Source organism: Kogia breviceps, chromosome 20 (assembly GCF_026419965.1).
Source record: "Kogia breviceps isolate mKogBre1 chromosome 20, mKogBre1 haplotype 1, whole genome shotgun sequence".
In the NCBI taxonomy this organism is placed as follows: Eukaryota; Metazoa; Chordata; class Mammalia; order Artiodactyla; family Physeteridae; genus Kogia; species Kogia breviceps.
The window spans coordinates 27,329,634-27,352,401 of NC_081329.1; the positions used below are offsets into that span (position 1 = coordinate 27,329,634).

Genomic DNA, 22,768 nt, shown 5'->3' on the forward strand with positions numbered 1-22,768 from the left:
CCCCACTCGCCACACCTAGAGAAAGCCCGAGTGCAGCAAGGAAGACCCAAAGCAGCCAGCCAAAACTAAATTAAAAAAAAAAAAAATTAGGGGGAATTCCCTGGCAGTCCAGTGGTTAGGACTCGGTGCTTTCACTGCTGAGGGCCCAGGTTCAATCCCTGGTCGGGGAACTAAGATCCCACAAGCCGTGCGGTGTAGACAAAAAAAAAAAAAAAAAAAATTAGTCTTCTAAAAATTAAAAACCAAGAGTTTTATCAGGATGAATAATACTCCTCAAATCTGGCAGAATTCGAAATATTTAATAGTTTTCAAAACATTAAGTAAAATCATATTCTCTAAAAGAACCAAAAACTTATATCATCATTTAAGGTAGAAAGAAAAATGTAAAGTCAGTAAAGTGTGCATTTTTCTTTTACTTTCTGAATAACTGTGTAAGTTCGCAATGCATATGAACAAGTTTCTAAGAATTTTAAGACCTAACACTCTGAGGCTGGAGAACCAAATATAACCTCTAACTTAGTGCTAATGGGACCAAACCAGCCATCTGGCTTTTTTTTTTCCTTCCCCCGGTTTGTGGGCCTCTCACTGTTGTGGCCTCTCCCGTTGCAGAGCACAGGCTCCAGACCTGCAGGCTCAGCAGCCATGGCTCACGGGCCCAGCTGCTCCGCGGCACGTGGGATCTTCCCGGACCGGGGCACGAACCCGCGTCCCCTGCATCGGCAGGCGGACTCGCAACCACTGAGCCACCAGGGAAGCCCCATCTGGCTTTTTATAAGTGAAAATGGCAAGCTAAGAGTTAATGAGACTAGCTTCAGTGGATAAGCCCACCAAGGTGCTGGTAGAATACCAATGTTTGAATAGGGCCTACACTCACATGCCTGAGGCATTACACCTGCCAAGGAGGAAGAAATGCAGAAACATTTCCACATGTTTCTAATTTGGTGGGAGAGAAAACAGCTAAAGCAGCTTTACAAAATATACAATTTCAGTAGTGATCTCAGGTCTCCTGCTGCCTAGATGTTTGGACACATTTTCATTGTTGAGAAGATATACTTAGGTTGTTCCAAAGAACAGCCACTCTTTAGAAGGCCAAACAGCTCAGAATTGGGAGGAAATACTGGCAGATCAAATATGAAGAAAAAAGGAAAGGAAAAAGAAGTGAAATCTTGAAGTGTATTATTTTAGATGAGATTTTGTTTGCTTTGTTTGTCTCAAAAAAGAACCTATGAGCGAGATTTTAGGGAAGAAATCTCCATCTATATATCCATATATCTATAGCTCTATCTATCTATCTATCTGCAAACCCAGCTTGAGGACAGTCATCCCGGGCACACAGTTCTCATGATGCTTCCCTCAAGCATCTGGGGGAGGGGAGCTGTCCCGTGGTGTGGGCAAACTCTTACGCGGGCTTCTTTGCCTTCTACGCCGGCTACAATGCTGAACACCAAGGGCGTGGACCCCCAGTGACAACCAGGAGGCACAAGGGCATCAAAAATTAAAGCACTTAAAAACAACTGTCCTGAAGAAAGCAATAGAGATGTTGTTTAAGAAGTTAAGAAAACCCCATTAAACACATACACAGTTACAAAAATCAGGCTGATCTGTGCACATCCCTTGTCCGCATGGCTTCGCAGAGACACGGCACTAACAACAAGCAGGGCCTTCGGGGGCTCCAGCCCAGAGTTCTACTGTCAGAATGGAGCATCACTTTTATGGCACCATCTCTTAAGCTTATAACTGCCTCCCATGTGTGATAAAAGTTTAATCAATCAATTTCAACTAACAAGAGCTTAGCTTTTCACCATATTTCTTTGAAAGAAAAAACCCTGGATTTTCCCCCAAAACTCAACTTTCAGGCAATGGTCTTGGTAACATTTAGTGCAGTCAATGCCACTTAACACATCTATACCTTCAGTCAAAGTGACATTCCTTTACCCCAAGATACTATAAGATCCTAAATAATGAAATATGAAATTATGCCCCACATGATTTACTAAAAAAGAAAATGAACTAAAACTCTTAAATTACATCTAACCATTCCAATTCCTGGATATAACAGTTAACTGAAGGTTTAAGTGATATAAACGGCCAGACACAGCAGACATCCAACAAAGACAGAATTGGCTTTAAAATCTCACTGAAAAGTGACTACTAGAAATATCACATCACTGCACTGAATTTTTTTCCTAGATTCCAATAAAACGAAGAGTGGATACGAAAAATGAACAGACTACCTTCTCCTGCCTCTGCTTCCAGCCCTATTTCTATTTTGTGACATATTTTAAACTATATATTTTAATTTTTTACCAATAAAGGCAAGAAGTCTAGCCTAATAAATAAAATTGGATATTCTATTTGCCAGATTCTCTAGAGCAGAAGCAAGACGGGCCAACAAGATGGTTCTCAGGAGCTACGCTAAAGCCAAATGCAAGTTTTATGCATTTTCGTGATTGCTAATGGTCATAGTGCGTCCCATGTCTTTTCACTGCAGGTCCATGAAAGAACTGCTACAGTGGACGTCGCTGGACACTAAAAAGTTAACTTCTCTCCTTCCACTGATTCATTCATTTAATAAACAGTGTTAAGGTACTACGTGAGCTAAGTTCTGTGGGGGGCATTTAATAAATGACATAAGAAATTCAAAGGCATTCCAGAAACCACTTAGTTTCAAAGCCTTCATTTTACAGCTGCAGAACTAAGATGGAAGGACTGCTAGTGTCCATGATTACTCTTTATCTCATCATCCAGTTTTATTTTCTTCATAGCACCTACCACTATCTAAACTTAGACTCATTTACATACATATGTGTGTATTTTCTGCCTCTTCTTACTAGAATATTAGCACCCTGAAAGTAGGCATCTTTACTTTTCATTCACTGCCCGACTTTCAATTCTTAGAAAAGCGTCTAGCACACATTAGGTACTCAGTTGATATTTGTTAAATGAATAAATAAGAAAACTATAGAAAAATGAGAAAAACATACTGAAATATCACACTGAGACTTGTGAGAGCCTAGAACCAGTGTGACCTTTACTCCAGAAAAACATCATATTTGAGTTGTGTGAAGTAGGTGGAACCCAGCTACCAAGGAAAAGGTGAGTTGGTAAGATGTAAACATTTCTTTGAACAGAAGATGATAAATTAACTTATTCAGGCATAGCAGATAGAAAAGCATACAACTGTCACAAAATTTCATATTCATTTCTTCCCAAATCAACATCTGGGGACATCTTCAAGTAATACCATGTATTAGAATACTAACTAAAAACTCTTCATTCAAGCTAGCATTGATTTGTTACATACCTTTCTCATTAAGAAAATTAATACTGAAACCTCAGAGATGTTAAAAAAATTTAGCGGCATGCATCTTAAGTTACCACTAAAGAGTGACTTTTATAAAACCTCTACCTGAAGATTTAGTGAATATGTATGAATACTAACTGATTTTATAAAAAGAGTTCCTTTATTTACTTCAGGTTATTTTGTGGCAAACACACTAGTAATGAGGGTTAAACCTAAGCTCTACTGGCAAAAGTTGGTCTGGAACAATGGAAAACCAATATCATTAACCATCATTCTCTGCCTTTCCTCTTCATCTTCAGAAACCAGGAGGTTTTTTTTTGTTTGGTTGGATGGGTTTTTTTAACATCTTTATTGGAGTACAACTGCTTTACAGTGCTGTGTTAGTTTCTGCTGTGTAACAAAGTGAATCAGCTATATGCATACATATTTTCCCACATCCCTTCCCTCTTGCGTCTCCCTCCCACCCTCCTTAACCCACCGTTCTAGGTGGTCGCAAAGCACCGAGCTGATCTCCCTGTGCTATGCAGCAGCTTCCCACTAGCTATCTATCTTACATTTGGTAGCATATGTATGTCCATGCCACTCTCACTTCGTCCCAGCTTACCCTTACCCCTCCCGGTGTCCTCAAGTCCATTCTCTACGTCTGCATCTTTATTCCTCTCCTGCCCTAGGTTCTTCATAACTTTTTTTTTTTAAGATTCCATATACACGTGTTAGCATACGGTATTTGTTTTTCTCTTTCTGACTTAGTTCACTCTGTATGACATACTCTAGGTCCATACACCTCATTATAAATAACTCAATTTCGCAGAAACCAGTTTATTACAAGCAAAATTAAGTGAGTCTATTAAACAAAGAAACATAGGAGGCAAGATATTTAGTATCACATGTTTCTAAAATATTTCTTTACTCTGATGATGGCCATTCATTTATTCAACAAATATTTACTTACCACCTATCATAACATCCCAAGCTCCATGCTAGGGATCAGATGAAAGAAGTTATCAGAAATATTTATATTTGGAGAGATAAAAACTGAAAAAGATCTCTTGGACTTCCAGTAAATGTGAAATATTACAAATTTTTTCAAAAAGATGTTTCAACTTACATTTTGTTCCTCTGGTTCTAATTTGGGGATTTTGTGTGACTTGCGCTCTTCAGATCTAGATGAATCATGCTTGTTGCTTTTTTTCCTCTTTTCTTTTCTGCTTTCATGCTTTGACTTTGTGTGCTCACTTGCCTGTACTTCATTTAAAAGGTCTCCACAAAGGGAAGACTCAAACAATTCCCTGCCATTCTGGATAGTTTTGGTTATTTTTAGTTTAATTTCAGGTGAGCCAGTCTTCTTTGGAATCACAGTCTGTGGTACTGAAGGAGGAGGTGGTGGCTGTGGAGGAGAAGGTTTTTCCAGAATTTCATGTGGTCTTGTGTTTGGAATTTCTGAATGGTAATAGTCAGTGGGGCTAAAGTTTCTAACTGCACCAAAGCCATTGGCCGACCCATTGGGATACTGATTATAGGACTGATATTTAGTTTGAGTTTCGTACATGCTGATTGATGATGGGTAGCCATTCGTGAGTGGAGGAAGATCTTCTGTTGTAGGTGGGTACTGAAAGCCTTGCTGCAAGGTAGCTTCGTATGGTGTCTGGCCACCATCTTCAACAATGTCACTGTTGTTATCAAAGGCATCCTCCTGACGGATGTTGGCGGAGTCAATGAGTTGAGGTGGTTGCTGAATTGTGTTTCCCATGATCCCTTGCATGAAAGAGAAAGAGAAATCCATTGTTCTGCTCCAGCATCCTTAACTTTCCCTTTCTCTCATCGGGCCTAAAGTTTTAAAAGAGAGATTAAAAGGTGTTAGTTAACATCCTCAAAGACTAGAGGCTAATCAACTGCAAAAGGATTAAAGTAAAATATTCTGAATCCAATTTTCATATCCAGATCTGCACAAACTAAATTTTTAAAACAGGTAGCCAATATAATTCTGACAAAGAGCAAATACTTTTTATCTTAAATGCTTATCTGTTTGAAACTCAGTTACTTTCACAATAACTTGAGTAACAAAATTTTATCCTCTTTGCCATCATGCAAAACAGTTTTGACATTCCTTTCTGTTTCCCAAATTAGAGATTATAAGTCTCAGTTAAATCTGTAAATTGCAAAATAAGCAGTGTCCTGACACATACGAATTAGGTTCCATGTGTGCTTTCCTTAAATCATTCATATTTTATCCAGTGGTTCTGTTATTACAAAAATAATAAAATCTTATTGCAAATATTTTAAATACAAAAATTAAAAGGCCAAATCCTCTCCCACTCCACCATTCCCATTCTCCTAAGTCATGGATAACCACTGTAAATACTTTAGTGGGTACTCTTCCAAATATTTCTCTACATATTTATACACAAAATGTTTAAAATAGAGTTTATTCTGTGACTTGTTTGTTCAACTTAAAGTATGCCCTAGATATCTTTCTACATCAGCATGTACAGATCACTCTCATACATACTTCACTCTTTCAGGGGCTGCACAGTAAACAACTGTGTAATCTACCCTAACATGTTTAACCATTTGCGTACTGACAATCATTGAGTTGCTCACAACTGTTTGGTATTATCAACAGGTTTACAGGAAAACTTCCTTGAAACTGTATCTTTATGCATGTATGTATTCTTCCAGGACAGATCTGAATTTTGATAGATACTGCAAAACTATTTTATAGGCTGTACTATATCAATTTATACTCATACCAGTAGTGTGAGGGGATGCCTGATTTCCTATACTCTTGCCAGTATCTAGTTGTTTTTAGTCAGTGGAATGTATAGCAGAATCATCCTTACTTTTACAAAAGGCACATGTCAAGATCTATATACTGATGGCTCTGATTCAGTAAGTCTGGGGTGAGGCCTCGAGCATGAGTATTTTAAGGCCACATTCCAGCTCATACTGATGCACACTCCTGGCTGGCTCACTGCATTGTATGTATTCCCACCATTATTGTGCCTTCTCTAGAAGGTGTCTGAAAATGCCCACATTGTGTAACAATGTTATAATACGGATAAGCATCTGTTAGGAAATGCTCTAAAACCACTCTGCTTTGTCATAAGGTTTGACAGTCTCACATCTTGAGACAGAGGATTAATGGACTGCCCAGATATTACTTTGAAAATCCTATAAACATTTCTTCTAAAAAGCTCTAAGGCTGAGAGGATTTCACTACTGTATCAAGTCTGATGAACTGACTGTAGCTGCCGGAATACTGGGAAGAGGATTCTGAAGCTACAGTCCAGTTCAATTCCATGACCAACTAATAATGTCCACCATCTTGATTCTAGTAGGATTTACCATAAAGATAAAGCAAGTAACCCAGAACAGCAAAAGGAAGAAGGAAACAAAAGCTGACAACACTTTCCAAGGTGTATCTAATTAAACAGCTGTTGTTTATTCTGCTGTTAGCAAATGGAATTTTAGAAGTTCTAAAATTGCAAACAATGAATATGCGAGCATATAGGAAATCAAACTGCCCTTACTGCTCTATAGTGGAGTGGGGGATGGGGGCATGGGGTGTGAGGGAGCAAGCACTCTAGCTTTTTTAGCATCTACTCTGGGTCAAGCAGTTTATATGTATCTCATTTAATCCTCAAAACAACTCTGCAAGGTGGGTATCTGACTCCTGCCTCCTAGGTAAAGAAAGTCAGTTTCAGAGGGGTTAGGTGTCTTGCTTAAACCCCTATAACCAGAGGGCCGAATTAGGATTTGAATGTAAGCATCTCTGACTCTAAAGCCCAAGATTTTTGCCACTATGCCACTTCCATTTTCTTCAGCTGCAGGTTCTGAGAGGATTTGTTTCTTTCCTTCATGTGCTTTTTATTCCTTGGTCACTGCCAAAATAACGACTAACTATTCTATAATAACCACCGCTGACACTTAAAGAGCGCTTATAGAGTGTGCCAGGAGCTGTTAAGCGCTCTAAACACCGTACTACATTTAATGCTCCCAACAATCTTCAGCTAGACATTAATGTCAGTTCCCATTATGGATGGGGAAACAGAGGCAAGAGAGGTTATGACTTGCTCAAATGCACAAGGCTAGTCATTAGCTGACAGCTGGGATTTGAGCCAGGCAGTCTGGTTTCAGAGTCTGTGATCCTAACCAGCATACTGTACTGATAATGCTGACAAAGGTTAGAAATCATTTCTTTATATATATAGCTTAAGAGTTGAAACATTACCCTTAGCAAAAATGTATATAGCTCGCAGACACTAGAAGGGTATGTTCTAAAGTTCCATAAACAGGGACTTCCCTGGTGGCGCGGTGGTTAAGAATCCACCTGCCAGTGCAGGGGACACGGGTTCGAGCCCTGGTCCAGGAAGATCCCACATGCCACGGAGCAACTAAGCCCATGCGCCACAACTACTGAGCCTGCGAGCCACAACTACTGAGCCCACGTGCCACAACTACTGAAGCCTGTGCACCTAGAGCTCGTACTCCGCAGCAAAAGAAGCCACCACAATGAGAAGCCACCGTAACGAAGAGAAGCCCCCGCTTGCCACAACTAGAGAGAGCCCACGTGAAGCAACAAAGACCCAAAGCAGCCAAAATGTAAATAAATAAATAAATTAGTTTTAAAAACTAAAGGAATACTTAATTAAATCATTATCCTGTAGTAAAAGTCAGATGTGAAAAAGAAAATAAAAATAGAAAAAAAACAAAATAAATAAAATTCCGTAAACACACATGGGGCAAGTACACAGGTAGAATTCAAAAGTTCTCCAAACTTCCAACTTGAAGGCAAGTTAAATACCAACATTTGACAAGATGCAACCTATGTTTTTGGTTCTCATAATTGTTGTACACAAGATCAGCTTCCAGAGAGTCTCCCAAATTATAGTCTACAGAGGTTTTCAGGCACATGTACTCAGAGACTAAGATTTCTGATGCTTTTGATTTAGTTCCAAACACAAACTTCTAAGAAGTTTGGTATTTTCCCTCTTCTCTTCTCTTCTCTAGCTCTATAACCAAATATTTTATTTTAGTCTGAACTAAGAAGAGAAATAACATTACCCTATTACAATTATAGTATAAGAGTTTACAGTGTTTTCATATACATTTTTAAAAATTAATTTATTTATTTGGTTGTACCGGGTCTTAGTTAAGGCTTGCCCGCTCCTTAGTTGTGGCATGCGAACTCTTAGTTGCGGCATGCATATGGGATCTAGTTCCCTGACCAGGGATCAAACCCAGGCCCCCTGCTTTGGGAGTTCCGAGTCTTAACCACTGCACCACCAGGGAAGTCCCCTCATATACATTCTTATTTAATCCACAAAACAAGCCTGTAAAGCTGACAGGGGAAGTGTTAGCTTCATTTTTCAGATAACTACATTCAATATTTGCTGAATTTCCCAAGACTACAAAGCTAATTAGTGATTAAGCCTGAAAAAGAAGCAAACTCTTAGCTTCTAATCCTGTGCTCTCTTCCACAAGATCTCACTGCCAGAAAATATCCAACCACCCACAGACAACATACTATAACCTTAAGAGTCATACGCTCAAAGCTGAACAGACTGTCCTTCCTTAATTCAGCTTTCCTTTCAGACTACCCCAGATCGGCCGTTGCTTCCACTATTTTTCTAGCTTCCCAGGAGAGCAGACTCAGGTTCACAGGTGACTGATGCCTCTCTCTCTGTGAGGCTGTAAAACTAATCATTGGACAAGTCTAGTCTCTTCCTTTGAACTCTGATTTGTTCTTTGATCTCTAAATCCATATCAGGCCAGGCCCTCATCAGCACCTTATCCTGGACCTACAATGACTGATTTTCTAGATATTTCTCACCTCTAACTACTTCTTCTTTAGTTTCATCTAAAACCAAACTGCACTGAGTCTACTCCCATATTAAGACATTCTGGGGCTTCCCTGGTGGCGCAGTGGTTGAGAATCCGCCTGCCAATGCAGGGGACGCGGGTTCGTGCCCCAGTCCGGGAAGATCCCACATGCGGCAGAGCGGCTGGGCCCGTGAGCCATGGCCGCTGAGCCTGCGCGTCCGGAGCCTGTGCTCCGCAACAGGAGAGGCCACAACAGTGAGAGGCCCGCGTACCACAAAAAAAAAAAAAAAAAAGACATTCTGAACTCCATACCACACCAAGTCCCTTCCATGCCTTTCAAAATTTTCCATAATCCGACTTTCTCCTACCAATACAAATTGCATGTGCATGAATGAATTTTTCTGAGCATCCACTGGGCCAAATACCTATAAACTGAGGCCTAGTATATTACACGTTGTTTAATCCTATGAAGCAAAGTATCATTCCCATTTTACAGATGAGAAGGAATGGAGCTCAAAAAGATCAAGTGATTTGCCCTTAGTCATGCAGCCAACAGAAGTTGAGTAAAATGGTGAAACTCAGATCTTCTAACTCCAATACAGAACTCTTTACATGGCAGCTGCCTCATAATATGCAAACTACCCAAACTTCCCATTTTAATCCAATATGCTCCATACCCATAATACAAATGCCTGTTTGAGAGCTTCTCTCATATCTCACAAGTATCTTAAAATCCCTAATAATGAACTCTTAGTTTTTATCTCACTTAAGCGTGTCCTTCCCCCAGCCCCTCCTATGAGAAGGAGATGAAACCTCCATCTATCCGTTGTCAAAGGCAGAAACCTGGGGACCATGACACACCCCTTCCCCTCACTCCTATTCCTGCCCACTCTGCAGTGAACTCCCGGAGTCTTACTTCCCAAGTGCACGTCTCACACTTGTCTGCCTCATTCCACGTCCCCAGCTCCTCACACTGGCCCCTGCACCTCCCCTTGGCTCCTGCACAGCTGCCTCCGCCGTCTCCAGGCTGCTTCTCCTGCCTCTCAGAGCCTACTTCCCCAGAGGACAGCCCGCTGCCTTTTAAAAGTTATCCCAATCACGTGACGACTCCTCAGATTACAGCAGGGAAAGTGAGAGACAACATGGATTACTCTCACAAGAGTCATTTTGAATGAAAGAACCCAGACACCACGATTCCACTTATATAGTACACAGTGTGATTTCATTTACACAAGGTTCAAAAACAGGATGAAGTTAAAACTAAATCCATGGAGATAGCTGTCAGAACAGTAGTTGCTTTTTTTGGACGGCATGCTGTAAACACTGGAGGGGGGCCATAAGGGAGATTTTTAAGCTGCTAGTTATATTTAATTTATTGATCTAGACAGTAATTACATGATTTGCTAAAATAAGCAAAAACAAGCAACAAAACCTACAATGCCTTCCCAGTGCACTCCAATAAAATCCAGACTATGTATCATCCCAGCAAGTCCCTGCATGGTCAGGCCTCAGTTTACATTTCCCAAGTTATCTACCAACACTCTCCACTGGAAGCATTACACTGCAGGGGCTTCTTTTCAATGTCCCAAACGTGCCAACTCCCTTTCTGCAATCGGGACTCTCATATGTGCTGCTCCGGCTTAAACACCTCCCAGAGAGGACGCCCGAGGCCCTCTGCTCATTCTCCTCAGAAGCCTATTTTTCATCCTTTATAGGACTCCCCACAATACGTATTATTCAGGTATGCATTCACCCTCTTATGGCCTGTCTCCCTCATTCCACTGCATGCTCTGTAAGTGCAGGGACCATGGATGTCTTATTCAATGCTGGACACTCAATACTGTTCAATTAACAGATGAATGAAAGAGTCTCTGATCTCAAAGGGCTTAAAACTCATACACCTCCACTGACCTGCAGGATTTCTGGGGATATTAGCCTATAATGTAACTTTACTCACCCACTAATCCCTTGTTTGGTAAAAATGTATTATGCTCATTGTAAAAAACAAACAAGCAAGCAAATAAAACATTGACACCCATAGTTACATGGTCAACTGATCTTTCACAAAGGTGCCAAGGTAATTCAAGGGGAAAGGATGGTATTTTCAACAGACGGAGCCGGGAAAAAATGACTGGGTATCTGTATGGAAAAAGCGAACCTCACCCTTCTTACATTATACACAAAAAATAACTAAAATTAGTTCAAAAATCTGGTACTAAAGTCAAACCATAAAACTTCTAGAATAAAACGTGGGAGAAAATATACCACTGTGTTAGGCAGAAGATTTCTTAAACAGGACACAAATACCATGAACTATGAAAGAAAAAGACTGATAAAACGGACTTCAAAATTAAAAACTCCTGCTCGTCAAAAGTCACAGTTAAGAAAACAAAAAGGTATGAAACTAACACAACATTGTAAATCAAGTATACTTCAATAGAAAATTTAAAAATAAAAAAATTTAAATGGCAAAGAAAAGGTGAATTATAGGCAGAGAGGAAATATTCACATAAATACATATCTAACAAAGAATACCCTTATACTCTTACATTCTAGGAAATGGGGAGATCCACTAAGGGTTTTTGTGTAAAAATAAGACAAGTGAAATGACAGTTTAAATATTCATCACTCCACAGGTTACTTACTAATTGCAAACAGAAATATGTACAGGAGAGAGCTGTGGCAGGCAGCGTTTCAGACAAGTGAGGAGATATGGCGTTACCAGAAGCCAGGCGCACAGGCCTCCTGTGCCTTGTGGTGTGATTCATGAACACATCATCATCTCCGAAGCTCTCTTCCCAGCACTTACAAACTGAATCTCAAAATGAGGAAACAATCAGACAAATCCAAAACGTGGCACTTTCTCTCAGAAAACTGGCCTCAGCTCTTCAAAAGTTAATGTTACAAACAAAAGGTGGAAAGACTATTCTATATTTTAAAAGACAAGATTTAACAACCAATGCAATAATGGGTGAACTTTGATGAAATCCTGGATTTAAACATACAGACGAACGTAAAAATAATGTTTTGGAGAAAATGAGAATTTAAAATGTGAACTAGCTACTAAACGACGGAGCTACTAATTTTCAAAGGTATAACAGTGTTCTGTTTATGTAAGAAAATGTCCCTATTCTTAAGGAGAGCTATGCTGAAACATTTAAAGTGTCATGTGATCCACAACTTTCAAATGGTTTAAGATTTTTAAAGTACATATACCTAGAGTAAAACAAAGGAGGCAAAATGTTAACAATTCACTAATCCAGGTGTTGACTATAATATTCTTTTAACTTTCCTAAAGTCTTGAAAATTTTTTAAGTAAATGTTGGGGAAAAATAAAAATAAATAATTTAGCTAAGGGGTTGGAAGAAGTATTGAAAAGAAAAAGCAACTGCTTCTTAAGGTGGAAAAGCGTGCATTAAATCTTGACACCATATTCTCACCAACTCAGCTAAATGGTCCACTGTATCATATTTTCTAGAAAGTCTAAGCATGAATAGAGCCACACTTTTTCATATTATACCTCCAAAGAGTACAATAATGCAATCAAGAAAGTAGTTTTGGTAATGAAAAAAGAAGATATTTTAGGACTATAACTAAGTTCCTTTACATAGTGATTTTTATACATACTGCAGTCTGGCGGCCAGCCTTCAAACAGCAGACACACCAACCGACATTACAGAATTAGGAGGCGCTCTAGTGAGTACTATGGTTGCACGAATCAAACTGCTAGGTTCAAAACCCAGAGCCAAGGCTCATTAGCTATGTGACTTTCGGCAACTTAATCTCCCTAAATCCCAGTTTTCTTACCCAGAAACTGTGGATACTTTAATTGTCTACAGTGTTTCTGTAAGAAATAAGAGTTAATCCATGAGCAGTACTTCGGACAGTGCCCCAAGTATAGTTAGAGCCCAGTATCTATTGGCTGCTATTACTGTTATCATTCAGAACACTGCTGGGCACACAGAACTTGTGAAAAACCTGATCTCTGACCTGAAGGCATTCACAATCTCTTTAGTATATTAGACAAGATAGGATTTTATGGGCAAGACTCATATGTAAACACATTAAACAGAAGGTGACTAAGAATTACATTGTGTGCCATCAGAATTAGAAGACATTTGAGGGCAATGCTCACTGGGGAAGGAGGCATTTAGGCCACGAAAGACAGGCAGGATAGGAAGTTAGGTGTTTTTCACCCACACTTACCACTGGACATCCAGGGAAGTTCCTCACCCACACATTTTAAAACTCTGCCACAGAGGCCACCAAAAACTCTCATACCTCTGTCATTAATAAACCCCTGATAAAGATGTATGTTTTAAATTTTTTGTATTACTAAAGTAATAATAATAATGACTAACATTTGAGGACTTACTGTGTGTCAATGCTACGCTAAATGCTTCACATTTGTTATATTATTTCACTCCTTATAACATCTCTTCGAGAAAATACTATTGCTTCCCCCATTTCACAAGTGAAAAATGAAGGCCAGCATGATTAAGTGACTTGCCCACAGTCAGACATCCTGTAAATGGAGGATTCATACACAGGCCCTCTGTCCCACAGCACTGGCTCCTGGCCAGTAAACTCATTTCTCACCATCCCTACGTATGTTGAGTAAACAGCAACCCAAACATTCACTACATCACACACTTCCTGATCTGCTGCCCAGAGCTAACAATTTGGTGGGAGACTTAGCGAACTAGTGTTCCGCCCATTCTAATATGTACTTCCAAGTAAATGAAACCATCACAGGCAAACAATTTAGGACAAATTCTTCCTCTGACCAATGTTTCCACGTTGGTTTTTGTTTTGTTTTGTTTTGAGATGAAAGAAATCAGTGAATGAAAAAAAAGAGATGAAAGAAATCAATAAATGAATACATTTTTCTTAATTTTGTTGAAGCCATTCACAGACATTTTTAAGGGAAAAAGTTGAAAGTTATCAACTAAAGCTTTAGGTCATTCATTCATTCATTCACCAACTTATTCATGAGGAGAGGGATAACAGAAAAGTTTACTTAAGTCAATCTTAGACACAGAGTTAAAAGAAAAAGGAAGCATGTTATGTTTCAGATGAACAGCTTGAGGCTATAAACGTCAATTAAGTATTCATGACGTGTTAAATGTTGAGTCTCAGTCACTATAACAAATTCTTAAAGTGAACAATGCCCTTTGGTAGACTGTACATATTGCTAGATTCCACTTTATAGAATTACATGCTGTGCTGTATATACTTATTTTCCTATGTTTACCACCAGTTTCTTCTCAATAAGAAAAAAACTTTATATTTTATTATGGATCAAAATCCCTCATACTCATATCATTATGCAGGCTTTTTGGAATCAGAAGTAGTTCTAAAGGTGTCATATAAATTACCTATTTCTGTCTTCAGACCCAACTGCCCCTTCAATACATTCCTAGGTTACTTAATTTATAAATCTAACCGCATCACTTTCCTGATTAAAACCCTTCAATGATTCCTAGAAAAAGTCAAAGCACTTCAGCCAACAGAGCACACAGGCCCTCCAAGCAAGGTCTCTATCCATATCTCCAACCTTAAGTCACTTTTGTACACTAGTAATGTCAGGTTACTAAGCATTACCGTACACACGTGATTTCGTACCACTGTGCCTTTACTAACTTATCTCCTATGCCTAATACGCCCTTTTACTTTTTTTTTTGGCTTGACTTTTAGTCATCTTTTGAGCTCAGAAAGTCATTTCCAAGGAGTAGTCACTTAAGTTCTAGGCTAGTCTGCGTAACTTTCCTCTGTGTTCCTAAGGTAAAACCCCTTAGAATTAACCATGAAACAATCTGTTCCTGCGATTTTCTTTAAGAGCAGGAAGTGATTTTATTCATCCAGCTGCTCCTAGAACCCAAAGCAAAGGCTCAGAGGAGGGGCTTAATGAACCTTTTACACTGAACTGTGTAAACTTAAGGGAGTTACTACATATCAATGAAATGCTTTAAAGACTTGTCGAGGATCTTGCTGTGAAGAATGCAAGATCATATAAACGCCAACTACGGTCTCCTCAGGAATATCCTTCGCAAAATTTGACTGATAGCCAGTTACCTAGCCACTACTGAGATTCTCCTTAGTTCTGGGCTACACTTCCCTGAAAGGCTTAAAGCCTCAAGAGACTGGCAGGAAGTCAAGTGAACTTCCAGGGAGAGTCTATTAACCCAACAAAAGACCAAAAGATTTCAAAAACACCTTTATAAGCATATCTATTTAAAACCCTAGTGTTATTAATACTGTAGATCTGAAATTCAGAATGTGGAAGCTCTCAAAACACAGTTTTCACAGTCACAGTTAATTGAACTGGCATGAACATGAATCCTCATTTTCCAAATGTATTCCAGTAATTATAATCAATCCTACTAAAATACAAAGCGAATTTGATATATCAACATTAGAAGTTTTACAGCTAAAGAAATATAGTGGAATATAACGTGATTCCCACAGCACAGAGGAAGAGAGTGGTCTTCCTTTACCCCAGGATAAACAAGGGATCCAGATGTTTCTTTATGTGAACTGTGCAAGAAATATTTCTCAAGGTTTACGATAAATCCACAGTCTGTATGTGTTTCTACAGTAACAGGAATGGAGTGCACGCAGACAGTCTACAGTAGTGAGCCAGCTATGCTGGTTCTTGAAAACCTGGCATTTTTACTGTTTGGCAATTTCTGCGGCAAAACGTTATAAAAATGATACATGATGTTCAAAAATTAGAGTCATTTGGTTTTAAAGCAAAGAATTGAAATTAAGCTTAAGTATATACTCTTTGACGTGTAACAAGAGAAAGCTATCAAATATAGTCATATACTGATTTATAACTGAATGATCACTAATGTTTGAAAACCAGATCCTGCATTTGAAATCAATTCAATATATACACACATACCCCTCCAGAAAACTTCAACTACAACTCGCACTTAATGACAGAATATGAAGATTTTTGGATGACAGCATCAAGGGAGATTTTCATTTTACTATTTTTTCCCCAAATCTACACCAAGAAGAAAATGGTAAGGGGAGTTAATTTTTTTAAAAAAATATGGTCCATTATTTTCAGTACTTAGGTTTGCAAGGGTGAAACCAGAGCCTCTATAAAGTAAAAACTTGAAAAAACATGCATAATCTATATAGGAAGAATACTAAAATCCCCTAATGCCAAGGTTTTAAAAGAGACTCCATTCTTTTTGGTTGTGTGTTCTATTTCTATTTTAAAATCTAATTATATGATCAGAGTGATCCTTTGACTATAAGCCATAAATTCTGTATTACCCGTTTTGTCTTTCATAATTTAAAAATTGTTTGTTAGTAATATAAGAGGTGTAGTTAAAAAAAAACAGGTATTTTATTTTGTTATAATTATCTATTTTAAATCTGTAAATCATTCACCCTTTTTGGAAATAAGAGATAAATATTTTTAAAGAACCCAAACACACACCTTTAAAAATAAGCAAACACAAACTGCTACTAAGTATCAACAAGATGCATATTACTCTAAAAATTAATATTCTTCTTTCAGAAGCCTTTCTACATTTTAACTTCACCACAAACAAAAAAAATCGGGGGTGGGGGTTATGGAAAAAAGAAAATCAACCACTTGGTTCTAAGAACTTGACCATGCCTCTATAACATCAAAAAGGAAATGAACAACAATATTCACCTTTTATTTACTAAAAGTAGCTAGAATTGATAGCACCTAATCTGGCTCTGTTATAGACAAAAAGCAATAACTGAATTTGGTACAGTGACTACACAACTCAACATCAATCTTTCAAACAAAACGTATCCTGCTTGAAAATTCTTTTTTTAAAATAAATGTATTTATTTATTTTTGGCTGTGTTGGGTCCTCATTGCTGTGCGTGGGCTTTCTCTAGTTGTGGCGAGCGCGGGGCTACTCTTTGTTGCAGTGCGCGGGCTTCTCATTGCAGTGGTTTTTCTTGTTGCGGAGCACGGGCTCTTGGCACGCGGGCTTCAGTAGCTGTGGCTCGCGGGTTCTAGAGCGCTGGCTCAGTAGTTGTGGCTCACGGGCTTAGTTGCTCCGCGGCATGTGGGATCTTCCCGGACCAGGGCTCGAACCCGTGTCCCCTGCATTGGCAGGCGGATTCTTAACTACTGCGCCATGAGGAAAGCCCTTTTGAATCATTTAAAGAGGTTTACTGCCACTCTGGTTGAGGCTAACTCTTTGAAAGTTTAATGCAAAAAAAAAGTGCAGGGAATTCCCTGGCCATCCAGTGGTTAGGACTCCTCGCTTCCAAAGCCAGGGGCCTGGGTTTGATCCCTGGTCAGGAACTAAGATATCACAAGCCGCAGGTGCCCCCCCACCGGCCAAAAAATGTTTAATGCTATGATTTAGGGCAAAACATTTTATTTTCTGAACTATATTTCAGCAATTACACTAATAAAGCGTCAATTCTCCAAATGATACAAAAGGCTCGCAGTATTGTAGTATGTTAAATAAATGTTCTATATTAGTAAACCTTATATGGGTATCTTGACTTAAAGGTACTTTCTGAGGCAGCCTTTTACAAAGAACTCTAAGCTGCTGACTAATTGCTGGGTTAAAGTGGAAAATATGCTTGCTTTAAAAAATAAACAATTCGAGAGAGAATATATTCCTTTTATATCGTCATGTGATTTTACTCATTTATCCACCGAGATACAAAGGCAATCATGTCATTTTTATACAATTACTGACAACATGCACCCAAATCAAAGTAGTTCTACTCCATCTATACCTAATAAACTCAAGATGTATCAATAGAAGATACCTTTCTAGGGCTTCCCTGGTGGCACAGTGGTTGGGAGTCTGCCTGCCGATGCAGGGGACACAGGTTCGTGCCCCGGTCCGGGGGGATCCCACGTGCCACGGAGCGGCTGGGCCCATAAGCCATGGCCGCTGGGCCTGCGTGTCCGGAGCCTGTGCTCCGCGACGGGGGAGACCACAACAGTGAGAGGCCCACGTACCACCAAAAAAAAAAAAAATAGAAGATACCTTTCTAGAATAGGATTTGTTACATGACATTTATTCATTAAACAACTAAGCAAAGGCATAAGATTGCCCAGTCTCTTCAATAACTGAAGAAAAAAAATATGAATATGATGCTTAAGTAAAAACAAAACAGAAATAAATACTGGTGAGGTTTTCTCTTCTTGCTCCCTACTCAGGTACAGTATACTTTTGTCCTACTTTCTTTTTTTTTTTTTTAACATCTTTATTGGAGTATAATTGCTTTACAATGGTGTGTTAGTTTCTGCTGTATAACAAAGTGAATCAGCTATACATACACATATGTTCCCATATCTCTTCCCTCTTGTGTCTCCTCCCTCCCACCCTCCCTATCCCACCCCTCTAGGTGGTCACAAACCACCGAGCTGATCTCCCTGTGCTATGCAGCTGCTTCCCACTAGCTATCTGTTTTACGTTTGGTAGCGAATATATGTCCATGCCACTCTCTCACTTTGTCCCAGCTTACCCTTACCCCTCCCTGTGTCCTCAAGTCCATTTTCTAGTAGGTCTGCGTCTTTATTCCTGTCTTGCCCCTAGGTTCTTCATGACCTTTTTTTTTTTTTTTTAGATTCCATATATATGTGTTAGCATACAGTATTTGTTTTTCTCGTTCTGAGTTACTTCACTCTGTATGACAGTCTCTAGGCCCATCCACCTCACTACAAATAACTCAGTTTCGTTCCTTTTTATGGCTGAGTAATATTCCATTGTATATATGCGCCACATCTTTATCCATTCATCTGTTGATGGACACTTAGGTTGCTTCCAAGCCCTGGTTATTGTAAATAGAGCTGCAATGAACATTGTGTACATGACTCTTTTTGAATTATGGTTTTCTCAGGGTATATGCCCAGTAGTGGGGTTGCTGGGTCATATGGTAGTTCTATTTATAGTTTTTTAAGGAACCTCCATACTGTAGGCTGTTGTCCTACTTTCTTAAAGACACAGTAGTATTTCTACAGAATGCCCTGTATCTATTAATTCTACTCAATTTAAATAAGAATGCTGTCACAAAAAGCAACATATTGTACTATTCCATTTATATGAAATGTCCAGAACAGGCAAATCCATAGACACAGAAAGCAGAGCAGTGGTTGCCATGGGCTTCGAGGAGGAAGGAATGGAAGGTAACTGCTAGTGGGTATGGGATCTCTTTTTTTGTTTTGTTTTTTTGTTTTTTCTATATGCGGGCCTCTCACTGTTGTGGCCTCTCCCTTGGCGGAGCGCAGGCTCCAGATGTGCAGGCTCAGAGGCCATGGCTCACGGGCCCAGCCGCTCCGCGGCACGTGGGATCCTCCCGGACCGGGGCACGAACCCGTATCCCCTGCATCGGCAGGCGGATTCTCAACCACTGCGCCACCAGGGAAGCCCTGGGATCTCTTTTTGGGTGATGAAAACATTCTGGAATTAGTGGCTGGTTGCACAACCTTGTGAATATAATAAAAACCGCAGAACTTTACCCTTTAAAAAGGTGAACTGTATCGCAAAAAAAAAAAAAAAAAAAGGAATGTCTAGAAGAAATCAAGAAAGTATTTGCGTATGTTTCTCAACAATAAAGTCTACAATACCTATACAAAGATTTACTGGTTTCAACACACATGTAAACAGTACTTAAAATAAAAAGCTCTACACTTATTAAGCTACAGCAATTAAAAGGTGAGGTACTGGCAAAGAGACAGACAATGAAACAGACTAAGATCCGAGACACAGACCCAAGTCGATACGGGAATTTGGCATGTAACAGAAGAATCACTGCAGATGAGTGAAGAAAGGATAGAATATTTAAAGAATGGTACGGGGACAACTGTTTATCCATACAGAAAAATATTAGATCCTCACCATGTAATATACCAGCTCCAGGTGGATTAAAGACCAGATATAAAAAGTAAAACTTAAAAAATTTTTAAGGAAAAACAAAAACATAAAACTGAAATAGATCATTGTGAACTCAAGGTGGGGAAGGATTTCTTAAACAATACATAAACAGTACAAAACACACTGATGGATAAAATCAACAATATTTTTTAAAAAAACTGTACCCCGGACTTCCCTCGTGGCGCAGTGGTTGAGAGTCCGCCTGCCAAGGCAGGGGACACGGGTTCGTGTCCCGGTCCGGGAGGATCCCACATGCCGCGGAGCGGCTGGGCCCGTGAGCCGTGGCCGCTGAGCCTGCGCGTCCGGAGCCTGTGCTCCGCAACGGGAGAGGCCACAACAGTGAGAGGCCCACGTATTGCAAAAAATAAAATAAAATAAAAAGTTAAAAAACTGTAACCCCAAAGATCACACAAACAAGTGAAAGGGCAATTCTCCAGACTGCAATGCATTAAAACAAAGCTCGGTTCTACCCTCCAACTTTCCTCAGTTCTTGCTGTGTTCATTGGCTGTGCCTTATCATCTCATCTGAATTAGAGTAACAACTTCAAACCGTTCTTCCTGCTTTCAAAGTTGTCCACCTCCAATCTACCCTCTCTAACATTGACAGTTCTTAAAAAGAAAACAACCATTTCCCCCCACCCGACCACCCCCAAATTTAATAACCTCCCATGGCTCAGGATAAACTCCTCAAAGCAAAAGGTCTCTCTTGATTTGGCCCCTGCCTACCTGTCCAACCTCCCCTCCTCCTGCTTCTGCTTTCCCACTTTGCCTTCCACCATTTTATCATTTCCTCTCTCATCAACCACTTAGCTTTTGTACAGATGTGTTAAAATACTCCAAGAAGCTTTCCCAGACCACCCCTCACCCATCCTCTGAAGTCCCTGATAGTATCCTACCTATACTCTACCATAGCACTCATATATCACAGAGGACCATCTTGACCTAAAGGAAGTGTGTGTGTGTGTGTGTAAGCGAACATGATCTCAAAACATCTGTGTTAAGAAATAAGAATAAAATACTTGATTACATCCATTCTGGATACCAGCTGCTGTCTGTTAATTGCCCTCTGTAGGCTGAGACAATTTTGGGCGGAGGTTCATGCCAGCTCCTCCCTCCTTCCCATTCTGCTGCTACTACAATGGGAAGGAGACCAAAAGTTACAGCCAGGTTGTCCCCACCCCAACCTATACAGGCTCCTCTAATAAAGCACATATTTATTGAGCACCTACTACATCCCAGACATCGCACTAAGCACTAAAGTTGTAGAGATGAAAATTCAGACATGGTTCCTGGAATTATACAGTTGCATTATTACCAGAGAGAGAAAAGCAATAAAGGGAACATGCTGGAGATGAGGCTCAGTAATATGCATTTATTCATTTCATATCCAGTGCCTGTATTATGTTTGGTCCTAAGTACTAGAGATAAAAGATGAGCAAGACAGAGTCCCTGTGGACAGAAGGGACAAGTGCCCTGGATGACAAAGGAAAACATCCAAGGTTGAGGAGCTGGGGGATGTAGGACAGAGAGAGGATGCAGAAGACCTGAGACATTTCCAAGTATAGGAAACAAAAAGTCCTAACCTGTGGAAGGGAGGGGAACTCCTTTACAAAGACCTATATTAACCATCACCTAAAATGGTTAAGAACTTCCTTGGCTTCTTAGTTTCACATCTTCTAAATGATCTAGATTATATATTTCTTGATAAGTTGCAAAACCAAATTACAAGAATTTGATGAAAGCATACTACATAATTCAGGGGTATAAAAAGAACTTACATGCCAGAGAATATGGCAAGACTGGAAGTTTATGATGAGGACACGGGACTGCTTCATCTCTGAAACCCGGCCAACTACAGTGGCTAGCACATTATCAATAAACAGACTGACCACAAACAGAAAGGAGTACTGCAGTAAGGAGCCACAGGATTAGATTAACAATGTATTTTAACATGAGCTCATAATTGTTAAATAACTAGTATTACTGAAATACCACAGGTGTTTGTTAGCAGCATGCATTTAGAACTGACTGTACAGATTTACTTTTTCCCTCCTAAAAAGATCATGAATAAAGCTGGAAAGTAGCTGCACAAAACCAAACAAGCAGCAGGTAATCAGGTCCCTAAGAGGAAACAGAACAAAATGAAATTTCCCCCCTATTATTTTTAAACTTTTTCAAAAGTTTGGTATGTAATCTTACTATATATTTTATCAAGTATCCTTTTCATCAGAATTAGAGTATAAGATATTTTATTAAATGCTGGAAATTCAGAGTATAAACACATCACAAAAAGAGAGTCACTGGCTGACAAGAAATGTATTTACATAACCATATTTAATTCGAAGCTCACTACCATGAATCTAATAATTCTACAGGCATACATAAACTATTAACATAGGGACTTCCCTAGTGGTTCAGTGGTTAAGACTCCGCCTTCCAGTGCAGGGGGCATGGGTTCGACCTCTGGTCAGAGAATTAAGGTCCCACATGCTGCAAGGTGTGGCCAAAAAAACCAAAAAACAAAAAACAAAAAAAACCACATTTAAACTATTAACATATTAGGGTTCATATTTTCCAAAACAGTAGTTACATAATGAAATGAAGCTTTGTCTTTTGTTCAGTGTATAAAAACTGCAATCACTACTAACAGGATTAAGAGAAACTGTCACATTATCACTGTTGAGCATAACACATGATAAGAAGAATATAAAACTCTAATAAAATGAGTTTCTAATAAAAT

The 22,768-nt window shown here is 39.4% G+C and overlaps 1 protein-coding gene across 9 annotated transcripts in view; it reads right to left on the reverse strand.

The window, feature by feature from the left end:
* The window catches only part of NSD3 (nuclear receptor binding SET domain protein 3), a 104,769-nt gene that overhangs the window by 65,083 nt on the left and 16,918 nt on the right, over positions 1-22,768 (reverse strand). For all 9 annotated transcript variants that reach the window (XM_059049208.2, XM_059049207.2, XM_059049205.2 and 6 more), the window contains exon 2: positions 4,413-5,131. In XM_059049208.2, the coding sequence (XP_058905191.1) occupies positions 4,413-5,087 (675 nt within the window). In that variant the 5' untranslated portion in view covers positions 5,088-5,131. The remainder of the gene's footprint in view (positions 1-4,412; positions 5,132-22,768) is intronic.